The sequence below is a fragment of the Gorilla gorilla genome, chromosome 22 (genome assembly GCF_029281585.2).
Source record: "Gorilla gorilla gorilla isolate KB3781 chromosome 22, NHGRI_mGorGor1-v2.1_pri, whole genome shotgun sequence".
In the NCBI taxonomy this organism is placed as follows: Eukaryota; Metazoa; Chordata; class Mammalia; order Primates; family Hominidae; genus Gorilla; species Gorilla gorilla.
Window position 1 is genome coordinate 31,541,302 of NC_073246.2, and position 19,005 is coordinate 31,560,306.

Here is a 19,005-nt window from a genome sequence, read left to right on the forward strand (position 1 = left end):
CGGATCTCAGCTCACTGCAAACTCCGCCTCCCAGGTTCAAGCGATTCTCCTGCCTCAGCCTCCCGAGTAGCTGGGACTAGAGGCGCCCGCCACCAAGCCCGGCTAATTTTTTGTGTTTTCAGTAGAGACAGGGTTTCACCGTGTTAGCCAGGATGGTCTCGATCTCCTGACCTTGTGATCTGCCTGCCTCGGCCTCCCAAAGTGCTGGGACTACAGGCGTGAGCCACCGCGCCTGGCCAATTTTCTCACATAAGTTGGCAGTAAGTTGAGAATGAAGGTAGTAAAGGTTGAATTGTGGCCCAGTGAAATAATAAATTGCCAAGGGGAATGGAAGAGATGAGTAGACACAAGTAAAAGGATTGAGAGGTGGCCCTAGGAGCCTAGCTTCTGTTGGACACCATGGATTTGCCATGAGGTGGAACTGCAAGGATGGATGATTTTTTGAGATACATCCTTGCCTGGGCATCAGGAAAGAGAAGGCACACTATAGTACTGTCACAGCATTAGACTTTTCTTATGTGGGTGTAGCAGAAAATGAGGTGAAAAGGAATTAAGGGTATTCCTGAAAGAGTAGTATTCTAGACGGTTTTGAAAAGAAAGAGAAGCCAATAGGAGGTAGATAGATAAATAAAATGGAGGGAACATAAAGCCAGGGATCTCCATGAGGCAACAGAAAAATATAGTATGGAGAAATTTGACACTATATAGTTGCGGTAGGCAGAATTCTAAGATGAACCTCTGTGACCTATGCCCTTTGTAATTCCCTCCCCTTGAGTGTGAGTGGGACCTGAGAATATGGTGGGTGTCGTTCTATTGATTATGGCAAAGGGAAAGGAATGTTTTGCGATGCAATTAGGTATCTGTAATCAATTGACTTTGACTTAATAAAAAGTATGATTATCCTGCGGGGGAGGGCTGACCTAATCAAAACAGTTCTTTAATAAAAAGGGATTTAGAAAACAGAGATTTGCTCTCTTCTGGTCTTAAGGAAACAAGCTGCCAATAATGTCTGCAAAAAGTGAATTCTTCCAACAACTACGTGAGCTTGGAAGATGACCTTGAACCTAGAATGAGACTGCAGCAGCCCCAGCCAACACCCTTCTCAGCTTCGTGAGACCCTGAGCAGAGAACACAGCAAATTTGTCCAGACTTCTCATCTACAGAAACTGAGATAATAAATGGTTGTTGTTTTAACCTCCCTAGTTTGTGTGCATGTGTGTGTTTTTGTTTTTGTTTTTGTTTTTGTTTTTGTTTTTGAGACAGGCTCTCTTGTTCTCTCTCTGTCACCTAGGCTGGAGTGCAGTGGCGAGATCATGGCTGTTTGCAACCTGTCTCCCGGGTTCAAGTGATCCTCCCACCCTCTTGAGTAGCTAGGACCACAGGCATGCACTACTATGCCCGGCTAATTTTTTTGTTTGTTTTTTATTTTTTGTAGAGAGGGGGTTTCACCATGTTGCTCAGGCTGGTCTAGAACTCCTGAACTCAAGTGATCCGACCACCTCAGTCTCCCAAAGCGCTGGGATTACAGGCCTGAGCTACTGTGCCTATCCAGTTCGTGGTAAGTTTTTATGCAGCAATAGGAAACTATTATGCTGGTAGAGCTAAAAATGCATATAAGCAGCAGTCCTACTTCTAGGTGTATAGTCTCAAGCTGGGTTGTTGTTATAGACTGAATAGTTGTGTACCCCCACATTTATATGTTGAAGTCATAACCCCCAATGTGATGGTACTAGCAGGTGAGGTCTTTAGATGAAAATTAGGTTTAGATGAGGTCATGAGGTAGAGTCCCCATGATGGGATGAGTGTTCTTGTAAGAAGAGGAAGACAGCAGTGCTGCTTCTCTTTATTATGTGAGAATACAATGGGAAGATAACCATCTACAAGCCAAGAAGAGAGCCCTCACCGGAACTTGACCATGACGGCACTTTGATCATGGACTTTTTAGGCTCCAGAACTATGAGAAATAAATGCCTTTTGTTTAAGCCACCCAGTCTACAGGATTTTGTTATAGCAGCCCAAGCTAAGACAGCTGTTCATTATGGTAGCTGGAGATGGCTGTTGAGCACTTGAAATGTGGCTAGTCAGAATTGAGATGTACCATACATGTAAAAGACACACTGGATTAAAAAGACTCATAAACAAAGTACAATTGCTCATTAATAATTCATATATTGATGACATTATGAAATGCTAATATTTTGGATATACTGGGTTAAATAAAATGTTATTAAAATTAATCCCACCTGTCTTTTACTTTTAATGTGGCTGCTAAATACTCTTATATGTGACTCACATTACTTTTTTATTGGACAATGCAACAGTGCTTCTCTAGAGCAAATCTTGGATTTGTGCATGAGAGCCTATTACTTAAATGTTCAACACAGCATTGTGTGAATGTGCGGGGGAAAAAAAAAGAGGCAGCCAAAATATCCATGCAGAGGGGATTGGACAAGTACACCGATGTGTATTCAATGCATAAGTTGTTCCCTCTACTTGGATCTTTCATATTCTTAATATTTGCATGCTTTGCTCCCTATTTTCTTTCAGAGATTTATTCAAGTTCCATGTTATCTGTGAGAAGTTTTACAATATAGCAATGCCCATTTCTCTCTTAAGGGCATTGTATGGTATGCCCTTCCCTCTTCTGAGCTTTGTTTTTTCAATGATCCTTGTCTGATTTCCCTGACTAGAGTATAAGTTTCATTAGAGTGAGGACTTTTCTTTGTTCCTGATTGCATTCTTGGTGTCTAAAAGAGTGTCTGCCACATACTAGGTATTCAGTAAATACTTTTGGAATGGATTAATTATAGAATACTAGATTTTAGTGAAAAATGAATGAACTGGATAAATAATATGTACCAACTTAGATATAATTCAAACCTTGAGATAATTGGAAAAGCACATTGTTAAAGAAATAGATACAGACACAAATACACACACACACACACACACACACAGTCTCACAAAACATGTATATCCTCACTTCCCTCCATAAACGTGTATACATATATGTGTAAAATGATATTCATCTAAGTAAATTAAACATGTGTGCACCTGTGTACACATACATACACACATATATCACAGACTGTATAAAAGGCAAATTCTTTAATCAATGTGGGGTAGAACCAGGACATTAGTAGTTGAATGGGAAAACAAGGATAATTGACATGAGTCCCTGATGCTATTTTATAAATATCAATGTTATTTAGAATCATATAAACTAAGAAGAGTTTGGCAGAAACCTTCATCTGAGGCCAACACTCCCTTGCAACATTTCTTGTTGGAGACTGTTCACCTAGCCACTGACTATTTCAGGAATAGGTGTCTTAGTGCTTTAGTTATTGCTGTGGTTCAAAGGCTTTTGTCTCCTTGAAAATCCATGTAGAAACTTAATCTCCAATGCCACAGTATTAAGAGATGGGGCCTTTAGGAAAGGATTAAGTCATGAGGCTGGAGCCTTAATGAATGGGGTTAGGAATCTTATAAAGGGGCTGGAGGGAATTAGCTAGGCCCTTTTTGCCATTTTGCTTTTCCACCATGTGGAAACACAGCAAGAAAGCCCTCACCAGAGACTGGATGCTGTTACCTTTATCTGGGACTTCTCAGCCTCCAGAACTGTAAGAAATAAATTTCTGGCCGGGCACGTGGCTTACGCCTGTAATCTCAGCACTTTAGGAGGCTGAGGTGGGCAGATCGTGAAGTCAAGAGATCAAGATTATCCTGGCCAACATGGTGAAACCCCATCTCTATTAAAAATACAAAAATTAGCCAGGCGTGGTGGCACACGCCTGTAGTCCCAGCCAGTCGGAGGCTGAGGCAGGAGAATCACTTGAAACTGGGAGGCAGAGATTGCAGTGAACCAAGATCGCACCACTGCACTCCAGCCTGGTGACAGAGTGAGACTCTGTCTCTAAAATAAAATAAAAATAAATAAATAAATAAATAAATAAATAAATAAATAAATAAATTTCTGTTCTTTATAAATTAGCCAGTCTCAGGTTCTGTGCTACTATAATGCAAACAAACTAAGATGTTTATATATAAGACAAAACCTATGTAATTGGTAAAAATGTAAACAATGAACCTTTAGAAACTAATCTATTTTATCCATCCAGAGTTGTACAGGGAATTGAGGGAAGGACCTAAAAACCCACTCTTCCTTAGGTCTAAATATCCTAAATGTGAGGGGCTGCTGGGATTTATGGCTTTCTTTTACACAGTGAAGACTAGCTACGGATGCTGAAGAATGAGGGGTCAGAATGCAGCTAACTTTCAAGAGGTGCAGAATGAGAAATAGAAATGGAAATTTTTTCTAAAGAGTAGAAATTTGATTGAGGTTGCTGCCAGACCCAATGTCATCTAATTAAACTAAGAAACAGCTTGTCCTGGCAATCAAGATCAAATGGCATGCATTAATGGGAAGTGTTACTCAGTGAAGACACAGTTGGATAAAAATATGTCAGAGCTTACTTTTCACCAGGGACTTTTTTATTTTCAATACTGTAATTTTTTACCCAGATCCCATGCAAAACCAGCCGACCAACCAAATAAACAAACAAAAACCCCACTCCATAGTGATCTACTAAGTAAAAATCCAAACAAATATTAAGCACATGTAGGTGCCTAAATGAATAATTTTATTTTTTACTCTTTGATTTTTAAAAGCTTGAATTCAAATATTAGGTTTATATATTCAAATGTATAATCTCCATTTCATTAAAATAGAACCATAAATTACATTTTTTGTAGCAAAGCAGTGGCAGAAAACTGCCCATATTTCATATATCTCTCAGTGACATCCCATAAGCACTGATATTTAGAAATAATTTTTCATTCTTATGCAATAAATTTATTTTGGAGCAGATCAATTAGGAACTATTTATATAGTTTAAAATTGAGTATTAGTTTAGCAAAATGTGTTAAGAATTTGCTAGAATTTAACTTTCTGGCTTCAGTTCAATAAGCATCTTTTAAAATGCCTGCCATGTACAGGCACGGTGCTCTGAGGACACAAAGATAAATTGACTTTCTGTCCCACAGAAAGATCTTACGGTGCCTGAGTGAAGCATGTTAAGTGCTAACATAAAGATATGCCAGAGCTACGGAGTTGAAAGGAGGACACACCCTCCAGCAGAGGTTCAGGAAAGGCTTTCTAGAGAAAAGAAATTCTAAGAGTTGGTCTAAGTGAAAAATGGGAGGTAGGGCTTTGCAGGCAGGCTGAAAGGTATATGACAAAAAGGGTGTTATTAGGCAGGTTTAGTCAGGAAAACAAAAAGCCATCTGTCTCCACTCTGTATGGAACTGGATGGTGGACACAGGAAGCTATGAGCAAGTTTGTGTTCGTAAAGGGTAGAATACCTACTGCACATTTATGTATATCACTTTGCTTATATGTGGACAATAGTTACAAAAGGGCTGAGATTAAAGATACAGAGCCTAGTTTGAGGCTATTTTAATAGTCCAGGTGAAAAACAATGAGGGCAGTGGGCAAAGAAAGTTGAGAAAAAATATCTCTGACAGACAGTTGACAGGACTTAGTTAATCAGATGAGTGTACTGAGGGGATGAGGTCTTAGGTAACCTGTAGAGCTATGGTTTGAGTGGCAGGCTCCATCGTACTGTAATGCTTTCACTCAGGTACTAGTAAAATGGGTATCAGGACACCAGAGTGGGAGACAGACACCCTCAGTGTTCCCAATACATAAGTATAAAGGAAGTGTTCTCCAGAGATGGTTCTAGATCTTGTGGGCCCAACTACGGAATCAAGCATATATAAAAGAGGTCACGAGAGTGGTAGAGGTGATTGCTGAAGAGACTTCTCTGGGGACAGCTGTTGTCTCTCTGTGTGTCCACACTGCCCAGTCTTGTCTTTGGGATGCCACTTTCTAACACCACTCCTGGTGAATAGAGCTTCCGGGGGGTCACTCAAGAGAAGTCTGAAATAGGTTCACTGCAGCTGAAGATGCAGAAGACCAGTGACTGATATAAATGTGAGAAAGGCAAAGTGGACTACAGACTGTGATGTGACTCCCGAGTGACAAAAGAGTGCTAACCAGAGTTGACCAATTGCTTTTTTGGCTGACAGGGAGAAGTTGGTTGCATTGGGATTAGAGACAACCCCAGAATTTCCAGGAAAGGAATAAATGAGTGTTTCCTGTGCACCAGATTTAAATCCAGCATACTTTGTGGGAATGTCCTGGGTTATAGTCAATGGGACTGTCTAAAGGGGTCAGAAGGCTTCAGCAGAGAGAGCATGAGGTGTACTGCTGGGTGTCAAGAGGCTGAGGAAACAGTGCAAGCTTCCACTGAAATAGGAATCCATCACCCAATGAGTAAAAGAAACTTCAGAAGAGACGGTCAAACAGGAACTCATAGAGTCAAAAGGAAATGCTTCAAGAAAAAGAATTAGCTTCAGAAATCTGCCAGGCCTACCAGGGACACCATCTTAAACTGTCTGCTAAGCCCAGAAAGCACAGAGCAGCCCAGCCCAGCGAGATCTGTCCTATTTATTTTTGAGCCTAGTAGAAGGCACAACAGCCACAAGAGTTGGGAGGAAGTAAACAGGGAAAGGAGAAAGAGGAGAAGGCGTTCATCCCCCCTCCATCATGTCACTAGTCTTCCAGAAGGATCAATCTCAGAGAGGGGAGGTATTTGATGTTAAATCAACTTGGACTTTTGATTAATATCTTAGACTGGATATTCTAATCATGAAGTTGAGGCTGTGCTTTAACATAATGAAGCTCTAGGACTGTCATTACCTTAAGTCAACAAAAAAGTCATGAGATTTGCCCAGATTATTATACTGAATAATTTTAAGTAGGAGGGGAGATTAAAAATAGAATTGGCTTTGCTGTTTCAGTAGTTGTGTTTGTTTGATATACCAGTTGCATTGTCGTTATCTGACAGTGGAGCTATTTTAACAATAATAGATTTAACAGACAAAACAATAATATATCCTGATGGAGAATTTGTTGATATGGAGGTAGCAGCAGAACCACCAAGCGGAAATTTCCAGAAGGGAGGTGACTGGATGAATTTAAACTTAGGGGAAAAGTTAGGGTTGTACTCAAATAAACACTTGCATATTTCTCTTGAACAAATCTGTTTCCCTTTCAGCTCTTTATGAATGGTGATCACTTCTAAACCAAGATATCTGCAATTCTGTCCTCATTAATCTTTGTTGGTTTACCTGTTTCAATCATACCTATACATAGCTACCAAGATAAACTATCTGAAACTTCGTTTTGTCTCTGCCTCAAAAACAGTGGCTTTTTTTTTTTTATCAATTATCAATCAAATTTGAATTTTAGCAGACAACTTCCAATTGTCTTTCCACATTTACTTAAACATATTTTTCACTGCTTCCACATAGGATCACTCCATCTGGGCCCAACAGGATTCCTTATGCTTCATTTATACATTTGCCATTCATTATACTGGAATGCCCTTTCAACCAAATTCTACTCTAAAACTCAATTCAGGCAACTTGAATGTGGGTTTTAGGGAAGCCAGGGTGTCTTTAAGGCCACTGAGATTATAGACAAATGTGTTTGCATTTTGGGGGACAATGGATTTATGTTTAAATCAGTTTTATTAGAAGCACTGTGACCCAGAAAATAACTAAGGACAACTGATGTAACCTAAGATCTCTGATTCCCGGTTCTGTACTCTGTTCACTGTTCTTCCCAGCACCCCTGATTAGAAACCTTCTTCTTTCCAGATGCTTCAGTGCTTGCTGCTACCACAGCTGCTCCACTGATTGTCCTATATCCAGCTGGAAACTAATCTGGACACAGCGTAATTCTTGGCTTCCTCGGCCCCTACATTCAGCTACCATTTCCCAGACTGACCTGAGAAGCAGCTTGCTATGGTATTCTGGTATCTCATGCTGTAGTTCAAATGTTTGTTTACCCCTAAAATTCATGTGCTGAAATTCTAACCCTCAAGACAATGGTAATAGGAGGTGGGGGCTTTGGGAGGTGAATGGATGGCACTAGTGCCCTTATAAAAGAGGCCCTTGAGAGATTCCTTGCCCCTTTCACCATGTGAGGACAAAGTGCAAGACAGCTGTCTATGAACTAGGAAGCCAGCCTTCACCAGACAACGGATTCTGCTAGCACCTTGATAGTGGACTTCCCAGCCTGCAGAACTATGACTAGTAAGTTTCTGCTGTTATTTGACACCTGGTTTATGGTATTTTGTCACAGCAGCCCAAACGAACCAAGAAACTCAGCCTTGGTTGAGGTGAATTTTTGCCTAATGTCTTTTGACCTTTCTTGAACAATCAGTGTGTGGTCTATGATTGAAAGTCCTCATTTCCTGGCTTCATTGCAGTTGGCCTACTGCATGCTGCATGCCTGTCTCCATGGAACTTTCGGTTTTCCACCACTAGGTACTGTCTTCCATTTTGCAAACAACTGCTACTTTATCCTAGACTCCAACAATAATAATGATGACACCAATAACAGTAATAGCAAACATGCAGTGCTTATAATATGTTTGGCAATATACTTAATGTTTCCTAGGTGTTGCCTTATTTTTCCTGACCACTACCTTACATGGTAGACATTTTTTTTTTTTAAATAAAGGAAAGAGGTTTAATTGACTCACTCACAGTTCTGCATGGCTGGGGAGGTCTCAGGAAACTTACAATCATGGTGGAAGGGGAAGTAGGTATGTCTTACATGGCAGCAGGAGAGAGAGGAGAAAGCAAAAGGGGAAGAGCCCCTTCTAAAACTGTCAGATCTCTTGAGAACTCAGTCACTATCACAACAACAGCATGGGGGAAACCGCCCCCATGATCCAATCACCTCCCTCCTTCAACACTTGGAGATTATGGGTCCCCCACTCCACACGTGAGGATTACAATTCGAGATGAGATTTGAGTGGGGACACAAAGCCAAACCATATCAGTTGTACAAAGAGGTGGCAAAATAACAATTACCCGTAAAGTGCAATACAGAAACAAAAGGCTACTTTGTGATGTTAGAATATTAAAAACATACTCCTCACATAAATATGTCAAAGGTTTATGTAACTCATGAGAAAACAAGCAGGTAAAACTAGTTCAAAGGAGGATATAGTGGACTGAATTATACATGTACATTTTTTCTGTAAGTTCATTTCAAGAAAAAGTGTTAATCTAACTGCAATCTTACTCCAATAGACTTCCTTTTCTTGAAAATGGAAAAATGTTTTTCATTTTTTAACAGAACCTTTCATTTGATGGTAGCTATCTTTCATTAAGCAATCACTACATGACAAATATTTTGCTAGGCTATACCTATAAAATATGTAATCCCTACAAACTTATGGTGTGGGCATTTTATTACCCATGTTATAGAAGGAGGAACTGAGAAACAAGCTAAATGACTTGACTAAGTTCACACTGACAGCAAAGTGTGATGAAATCTCAGAATCTGTGTTCCCAGCACCAGAGTTAAATAGGTTGGTCTTTCCCTAAATCCCTGCCTCACTCTCCTATCAAAACCTATGGCCCTGGTGGATAGGTCTAGTCCAGCTCCTGACTCTGTCTTATTGAATTGTTTCTGGATATGATTTTTATGAACACAGTGTGTCCTGAAGCACTGCACATGCTTATAGATTGTGTGTGTTCTTCGGTTCCTTTGCTAATTCATTCATTAATTCATTCATCAATTCATTCACTTGTTTGGCATGTATTTATTGGGTGCTTATTCTATGTCCAGCATTGTGCAAGAACTAGGGAATTCAGACTGAAAACGCATAGCTTGGAGATAGACGTGGAAACAAACACAATAGCATACCCACAGTTGTAATGGAGGTACAAAGCCTACATCTGTGAGTCAGGGTCCTGCAGATAGGAGCTAGTGCTTGAGTTGAGACGTAAAGCATGACCCAGAGGAGCACGGCATTGCAATCAGAGTTAAAATAATTTGGTAGGAGCATATTGCATATTCAAGGGAACCACAGTAGGTTCAGCAGGTGCTGCAGATGGAGCAGGAGATGAGAGAGCTGGCAAAGGGATCAGGAACAAGTTCATCAGCCTGTATATCCTGAAGAGTGTATGTTTTATCCTGAGGTATAAGAAAAAGCTTTAATTAAGCGTGTCAATCCTCTGCCATGTAGGATTTACATTACTAGGTGGCAGAAACCACCTCTTCTACTTTTCAAGGGTGTTATCCCTTAAGATGCCAAGTTAATATCACTTATGTAGTGGAGTTCCAGTAATGCTTGTTGAGTGGGAATGTATAATCTCCTAGCATGCATTTGTTTAGCAAATGCTCAGAGAGCTAACATAGTAACATACTCTATCATGTTTCAAATGTTCTTTAACTCTTCCCCTTTATCTAGTCAGCCCCAAACACTGAAAGGCAGTGAGCTGGAAAGATGTGTCTGAAAAGCTTACTGATTCCCAACAGTGTGTGGAGTTATCAGAAATTACCGCACATGCAACAACCTCTGCTCAGGAAGTTTACCTCTTGTGATGAATTTGGTCTTCACCCCATAAATTCAATCTGCTGACTTGCTTCTTTTCATTTTTTTTTTCTGACTCTAGTTTTGGAACTTCTTTACAAAGTGAGAATAACTTAAAAAAAAAAAAAAGAAGCAGCGGGGGAAAATTTGGGGACCAAGTTCCTTATTTCATGTTTCCTAATGAAACCTGATACTTGCAAAATTTTGTTCAGTTATGCGCTCATCTGAGAAAACACGTGCACTTTCTCTTTTGCATGTTTTAGGTTGTCTCAGAATTTCCTCAGTGACAGTCCTCCAGCAGTCTGAGGCATTGCTTCTGGTTACCCCATTCCATCTTCTCTGTAGGTACCTACACCCTGCCAAAGGTAGCATATGACGTCCCGACTCAGGAGACAAAAGAGGATGAGCACGATGTTGACAATGGTTTCTGATTCATTCCCCCCTCCCTTCCTGTTACCCCTAACTGTGGAGATTAAAAATGAGAGATTTGCTTCTTTGGAGTGAATGAATATAAAATGCCTTCTTATTTTCAGTGTGGTCCCTCATCTTGGAGCTCATTATTTCTTTAAACATGCCTAAATGTGGCTTGGTAATTTCACCTTCTTATGCAACTTAAGTAGAAGTGATAAGGTGTCTTGGGGGCTCTTGAGTGTTTGATCCCAAGCTTTCATGTCACTTCTGCCTCTCCTTGAACTTCTAGGAGATAAAAGAAAACCAGCTGTTTTCTTGTTAAAGATCAAGGTAATCAGGATGGCGATTCAGGACACAACCATGATCACTGCAGGGAAAAGGAGGTGGTGTGATGTTTTTCTATTAGGCACAGTGTGTCAGAGTTATGTAGCTGTCAGAAAAGGTATTTTGTTTCATGCCTATTTGTGATGTCTTTGTTGTTGTTGTTGTTGCCAGTTTGAAATTCCTGGTATCATCTTCAGTAAACTGAATGAGGCTATTCTTAGTGGTGCCTTCCAATGGCAAGAGAATAGTTAGTATTTCAGATCCTTACTAGGTTTCTGAACTATTCTTCACAAGCATTTGCCTTATTCTTTATCCTTACAGTCATGCTGTGGGGTAGATGATACTATTCCCATCTTACAGATAAGAAAACTGAGAGACAAGAAGTGTAAGTAACTTGCTGATATGGTTTTGGTGTGTCCCCACCCAAATCTCATCTTGAATTGTAGCTCCCATGATTCCCATGTGTTGAGGGAGGGACCCAGTAGCAGGTAATTGAATCATGGAGGCGAGTCTTCCCATGCTGTTCTCGTGATAGTGAATAAGTCTCATGAAATCTGATGGTTTTATAAATGGGATTTTCCCTGCACAAGTTCTCTCTTGCCTGCCACCATGTAGACATGCCTTTCACTTTCCACCATGATTGTGAGGCCTCCTCAGCCACGTGGAACTGTGAGTCCATTAAACCTCTTTTTCTTTATAAATTACCCAGTCTCAGGTATGTCTTTATCAGCAGCATGAAAACAGACCAATAGACTTGCCCAGGTTATATTGCTCATCAGTGTTAGTGGAACTAAGATTTAAACCCATGCAGTCACTGCCAGGACTAGGATAAGGTAAGAGAGGTGCTCAGGGTACAAAATTTAAGCAAGAATTTCCTCTTAATCTTGTGCAAGTATAGAATTCTCACCCAAGAATGAATGTTTCCTTAAATTGCACCCTCATCCTGGGCTTGCAAGCAACCTAGATTTGTAGCCTAGGTACTTAATCCTTATACATCCCGCCTGCTTTATCCTCACCCTCATGGATCAGAGTCAGCCTTTAGTTGCATTGAACAGCCTGAGAGAGGGTGTGCAGGCATGGAAGAGACCAGCAGAGACACGAGTCCAAAGCAGGTGTCTTTCCTTACTCTTAGCTGGGTATTCTCCTGTGCCCTCCCTCTTCTTTACACTATGTTTCCATCCTTCTGCAGTATAGAAAGGAAAAAAATACTCTTCACTTGAGAAGTAAATGTCTGTATCCCATAGAGAAATATTAGAATAGCATCTCAGAGCATTGCGCATACTCAGGCCTAGCTACTCCAAAGAGCCTTATTTCTTATCATCAAGTCCAGACACACCCTGAGGTTCATGGTGGAATGGACGATCATGCGGGGTACATATCGATAAGGAGTCCCGGGGCTTAGAACAGGGCCTTGTGATGAGGAGTCAAACTGCCTCAGAGCAAAGAAAAGGTGGAGGACAGTCCAGGATCCCAGGACATCAGTGAAGATATCTATCCCTGCAAATACCCCATACTCTCAAAAATCTTTTATGTGCTCGGTAGGTTTTGAATGGGAATAAACTTTTCCAGTTAGCTGATAAATGACAAAATAGTCACTATATAATTAAAGAGGTCCTTCCATTCAGTCCTGTACAGCCTGAGCTTTAGGAGGCCACTGGGATTGTGGACTGATAATGCTGGAACTATCTCTGGTACCCTTCAGTAATGGATCAACTCTCCCCTTGACTCAGTGGACCATGAAAGAAACACCCATATGCCCTTATGGACATGTGTGGAGAGCCAGCAGGGGCTACGGCCATGGCTGGCATGAAGGAGAGTAAGTGTTGGTATCTGGTAGCATCACTGAACTTCTCAGCATCGCAATGGAAAATTCCTGCTAGTCCTTCTGGACAAACATTTGACACTGAAATCTGAGCAGACTGGTTGATGATGGCTTCCTCTCCCTTAGGGGCATCATGCCAGCAGAACCCTGTGGGGAGGACCATACCAAATGGGCAAGCCCAACAGTGCTCAGAAGGGCCCCTGGGCTGTGAGGGAGCATCACTTGCCTCTTTGATCAGGTTCATAAATCTGGGTCCGAGGCGCCATGGCTTATGTCTATGGCACTGCAGGGAGCTGACGGTCAGCTGGGATGCCCGGTGCGAGGCAATGGCCACCATGTACACAGCATCATACATCAGAGCCGCTTCAGTCTGTGGAGGAAAACACACACTGCATCTTCAATTCCACTTTTGCTTACCTTCCTTTACTTGCATAATCACTCTCCCTGCTTCCATAGCTCTTATCTATCTGACCTCAAAGGCCATTTATTCTTCAGCTAGGTAGTTTTCACTCTCCAATAGCTATTTTTCTCCAAAATAATACCTCACACTTTGGAGTAAATTGAAGTTATAACTCTGCTTCGTTTCAAGTTCTTTAAAAAAAAAAATAAAGCAACCCAGATCAGCCACAAAAGACTTGATTCAAGGAACAAATATTTTGCGAAGTGTCCTCCATGTTAAGCACGGTGTTAAGATCAACTACCTTGAGCTAGAAGCTACTAAAGCTCAAAGTTGCAATATCAGATTTGTTTCTCAGCATTTGTCTATATCTATTTATCCATCTACTTACTGGTTTATATTTGGTAGAAAGAAACTGCTACAATCACTAACAGGTGATTTCCAGATAAGGATATTGGTGTTGGTCACTTTCATTTAGCAGAGTTAAGAAGGTCATAGTCATGGAATGAAACTCAACGGCAAGTTTTGGGAGACCCTCTGAAGGGCAGACAAGTGCAGCTTGCTCAGAACATGCCTCCTCTTGCCAGCATGTGCTTTCTTGAGAGAGACTGAAACAAGTCGGTCATTCCTTTTAGGGGGTTGGGCATCTCGTTCTTCCCTTCCTCATGAAATTCCTCTCACTTGCACAATTTTACATAATACAGCATTTTATAAAATATGCTTCCCTGTGGTTTCCTTTAGGGATAAAATCTTATAATACCCTTGCATTTCACTTGAGGGTTTCATTGCAACTTCAAATACATTAGCTCATTTGAAATTCTCAACAAGTTTTCAAAATAAGCAGAAGAGATAAAGCTATTTATTATTTGAGAAAACTCACTTCGAGGTAGGATATTTGTGGAGGGGCACACACACGCACACACACACACACACATGCACAGCCACACACACACACCACATACACAATCATAGTGAGAAATCCCAGAGATGTCATTACTTCTGCTTATTATTTCTGGAGAGTAATAGGGATTATATACATAGCTAATCATTTTCAGAGTTAAACCTAGAATCTAGGTCATAGAATGAAAATTATCATATAGTTTTCCAAAATTGGTTGATTCATTCAACATATACTATGCATTGATTGCTCGTGTCTTGATGGAGGTAGAAAGTGAGGACAGGGGTTACTATATCTCACAATTTTATCAGTCTTTGAGGTCATGGAATACCTCTACTTTGAATCCTTATTATTCTGTTCAACCTTTATCATTGTATTTTCCATCTATTCATGGTCATGGATCTTTATGTCTGTATCTTGTTAAGAATATTGGTTTTTTGAAGGCAGAAACTGCTCAAATTTCAGTTAGCTTTGGTGACTCACATGGTTCCTGACACAGAAAAGTTGTTTAAACATGTTCACTGAAGAAGTTAATACTACTCAATTCCTTAAAATGACATTTATTTTTGTGAGAACTGGAGAATTGCAAGGTTTTAAGATATAGTTTTAAGAAAAAACATTTCATTCATGCTTATGTAATTGACATACTGATGTTGGATTGGTGGTGGCAGTAATTTATAATGCTTAAAAATGCTTTGATCATTTCAGTTCAGTACTTACAGTATCCACTTTGTAGATGAGAAAAGTAAGGCTCATGGAAATTGACCGGTATAAGGCTACTCTGTAATCAATTTCATTGCCAGGATTTGAGCCTGCACCTGCCTGATTCTAGCACCCATGATCTTTATCACTTTGCTGTACTAATTCTGTTTAATTGGAGGAAAGTAAGCTACTGGCAGATTGAGACTTTTGGAAATGCAATCAACAGCAATAGCTGACATTTATTGAGCACTTATGATATGTCGCATGCTGTTCTAAATCCCTTGCAAACATTAAATTTTCACTATAACCTTTATTCTTTTACAGATAAAGAAATAAAGATATTAAATGGGATCCCCAAACTCATGGGGGGACAGGCAATATTCAAACCCACAAAGTTGGTGCTAGAGTATATGCCCTTAACCATAAAGTTGTGCTGCTTCTATACCAAGTTATTGGTCTGATGATTTAATAGTCACAATAATAGTTCAATAAAGGTTAATATTCACTGATAATTTACTATGTGCCAGGCACTATAAGCATTTTACATATGTCATCTTTTTTAATTACTGAAATTAAACTTTTGAAATAGGTATACAGACAGGGAAATTGAGGCTTGTAGAGAGGTAGAATAACTTGCCTAAAATTTTGTAGCCATTAAGGGAAGGAGTGAGAATTCTAATTCGGGATGCAAACTCAGATTTCACCTCACGACCATAGCCACATGCTACAGTGACTTGGACTTTTTCTTATCAATAGGATATACTTTTTTGAAAATTCGTATGTGTTTTCATTAATTCGCTGAATGACCAATTTGATAGAGAAGTATAAGGACTGGAATTCTAATAATCTGACTTTTCCATAAACTTAGTTTAGAAAGGATGGGCATTCTTTCTCAAGGCGGGCTCCATATTGGGAAAGGCAATAAAATGATTCAAAATTATAGGTCTAATTTGTGCCCTTCAACCCAAAGAAGAAAACTATTTGTTCGAAAAAATATGCTACCCCTTGAAATACAATGTTTTCTTAGATGGAGAAAATGTTTACATTAACTATATTATAGCACTAATAAACTACCGCTGATTTTCCTCCCCCTTTCAGTTTTGTGCTCGAGGCCTGCTTACTAAATGACTGTCATCATTTTAGGTAATAGGTAATGTAATAGAAACCGGCCTGTGTTCAAATTTTCTTCTTCCAAATGTGTTTCTGTTCACATTTTATATATATCTAAAGCCTGGATGAAATCACATTGCTCAATGACCCTAAGAAAATCTTTTTACCACAATCTGAACCATGAAATAAGCACATTGAAAGCATACTTCTCCTCAGTACACAATGCTTTGGTTATTACAATTTGCAGTAAAGTATTAACTCACTAGGCTTAGGGTACTCAGACCTTGCACATTCCAGAGAGAGGATTGGCCCCTTGACTGGCTCTTGAGAGATAACCTTTAACTCCTTGGAATATCCCAATAAGAGTGTCATTGTATTCTTTGGGTCCTGGGCAATGTCAGATAGTTTATGCTAAAAATATGATTTATGATGAATGCCTATTTTTGCTGGCCTAGGTCTCTGGGCCATGCTGTATCAGTTTGATCTCCTGAAAGGCTGGATACTAAGTAACTAAGGCCAGCTATATGGGAGCTCCATGCCTATGTGACCGATCATCCCAATAAAAAACCTGGACCCCAAGGCTTGGGTGAGCTTCCCTGGTTGGCAATACTTTCTACTTGTTGTCATAGATCATTGCTGAGGATTAAGTGCTGTTCATGCAACTCTATTGGGAGAGGATACTTGGAAGTTCATGCTTTTTCTGTGTGGACTCTCTGTCACTTTTTCCTTCGCTGATTTTACTCTATCGTCTTTTGCTATAAATCTGTCATTGTGAGTATAACAGCTTTTCTGAATTCTGTGAGTTCTGCTAGCAAGTCATCAAATCTGAAGATGGTCTTGAGGACTCTGAACATAAGCCAGTCAGATGCCACCTCATCTTAGAGATAAGGACTGACAACACTACATGGTCTTAGAGAGTCCCCATACTTAGCTGCCTGCATGGTATATAATTGTTGTTGGAAAAAGCTGGAAGAGATTGGGGTGATGAAAAGAGACCTAATATTCAGAGATCAAATGGGCTGATCATACAGGGTCACATAGGTCCCAGATAAGAGTCCATCTTGGGCTATATGTGCAAGCTAAGGAATGTGTTTCTTGGAAATACATGGATTCTGCCATGATATTTCAGAATATCTCTTGTTCGTTCTTTCTTTTCTTTTCTTTTTTTAAAAGAAGGAGTCTTGCTCTTATTGCCCAGACTAGAGTGCAGTGGCACGATCTCAGCTCACTGCAACCTCTGCCTCCCTGGTTCAAGCGATTCTCCTGCTTCAGCCTCCTGAGTAGCTGGGATTACAGGAGCCTGCCACCATGCCCAGCTAATTTTTGTATTTTTAGTAGAGACAAAGTTTCACCATATTGGCCAGGCTGGTCTCGAACTCCTGACCTCGTGATCTGCCCGGCTTGGCCTCCCGAAGTGTTGGGATTACTGGTGTGAGCCACCGTGCCCAGCCTCTTGTTCTTTTATTGACTACAAATGGGCAAAACATCAGGTATCATCAAGTACTTTCAATTCTATGTACTAGAGGCTTCGCATATGTGATCTAATTCAATCTGTAGAGTAACACTGTAAGGCGTTATTGTACAGATTTACAGATGAGCAGACAAACTGAGAGAGGTTAAATGACTTGTTCGGGTCACTTAGTTAGGAGACATAGCCAGGACTTAACCCTAGGCTTTCATTATCTGGGAAGATTTTGCTTTCTGTACTGAATCCAGCTGCTGTTTTCTTTCATCACTGGAGTAGCAGTGGATGTACAAAGTGGGAACTCTAGGACGTCTTCCCTGTGGGTCATGATTAAGGGAAATGTTTACAGGCAAGAGAGCAGGATAAGGCTCTGACTTAAGTTTATGTTGTGAGTGGATATGAAGAACTGGAAAGGCAGATGTCAGATCAATGTCTGGTTGTTCCCCTGACTCCTGTGCAGTGTTGACTCATACCAATTTTGGTCCACTGAGAAGAACCCATTTGAGAATGAACCATTCTGTATTATCCCAGTCTATCCAAAAGCTGAAAGGTCGAATCAGCCCAATTGCTGAGAAAAATGTAAACATTATAAAAGAGAACAAAGTAGATTTTATAAAAATCACTCCAAACTTCTCTTAATTCTGTCAATTACCACTTCAGTTGATAAAACACTCTTTCTTTTTCTCAAGATATTTTTTAATAACGAGTTTTACTGTTTTTGAACTCCGTTGACTCAGTAACAATTTTCTTAGTAACTTCATTTTAACCTAATTTTTGAACTAAATTTTTTTCTTTAATTAATTTTATTGTTCTTAAGTCTGGTGTCAAGATTTTTTGGATATAGGCATGATTGACTTCTCTACTTTCAGGTTTGAATGTTTTGATATAATCATATTTTTGAGGATTTTTAGTGTATGAAATTCTAGGAAATGCTTAATAGTTAAAAATGTTAGAGAGAAAAATAGACAATTGAATGGGAAATCAAAATATATGCATTTTCCTTATGCTTTTTTCTAATTCCTATATTCATCCATGTATGTATGCACCACATACCAATATGACTGTAAACAGCTACAGGGAAATTCACCTTGAAGAATAGTGGAATGAAGCATATGATTTCAGAGAATACAATTCTATTATAGTAGTAGCATTATTTAAATATTAATAGTGGCCAGTCTGTGACTAATTTAAAAAAACACTATTATTTTAAAGTAATCTCTATTTTACTAATCATGCACATTCACATATATCTTGTTTATAGGAACTCTCTGCACTTTTATGGGACTATTTCAAGGCTGCCTAAATATTTTTCATTTAACATCTTCAGTTTTAGTAGAGGCTTAATTCTTATTTATTTAGCACATTAATTTCTTTATTAAATACATATTTATTGAAGGTGTACTTCGCACTGGGCCTTTT

General features: G+C 39.7%; 1 protein-coding gene across 6 annotated transcripts in view; it reads right to left on the reverse strand.

The window, feature by feature from the left end:
* The window catches only part of GRIK1 (glutamate ionotropic receptor kainate type subunit 1), a 399,715-nt gene that overhangs the window by 91,726 nt on the left and 288,984 nt on the right, over positions 1-19,005 (reverse strand). For all 6 annotated transcript variants that reach the window (XM_055373867.2, XM_055373865.2, XM_055373866.2 and 3 more), the window contains exon 7: positions 13,241-13,384. In XM_055373867.2, coding sequence (XP_055229842.1) covers positions 13,241-13,384 — 144 coding nt within the window. The remainder of the gene's footprint in view (positions 1-13,240; positions 13,385-19,005) is intronic.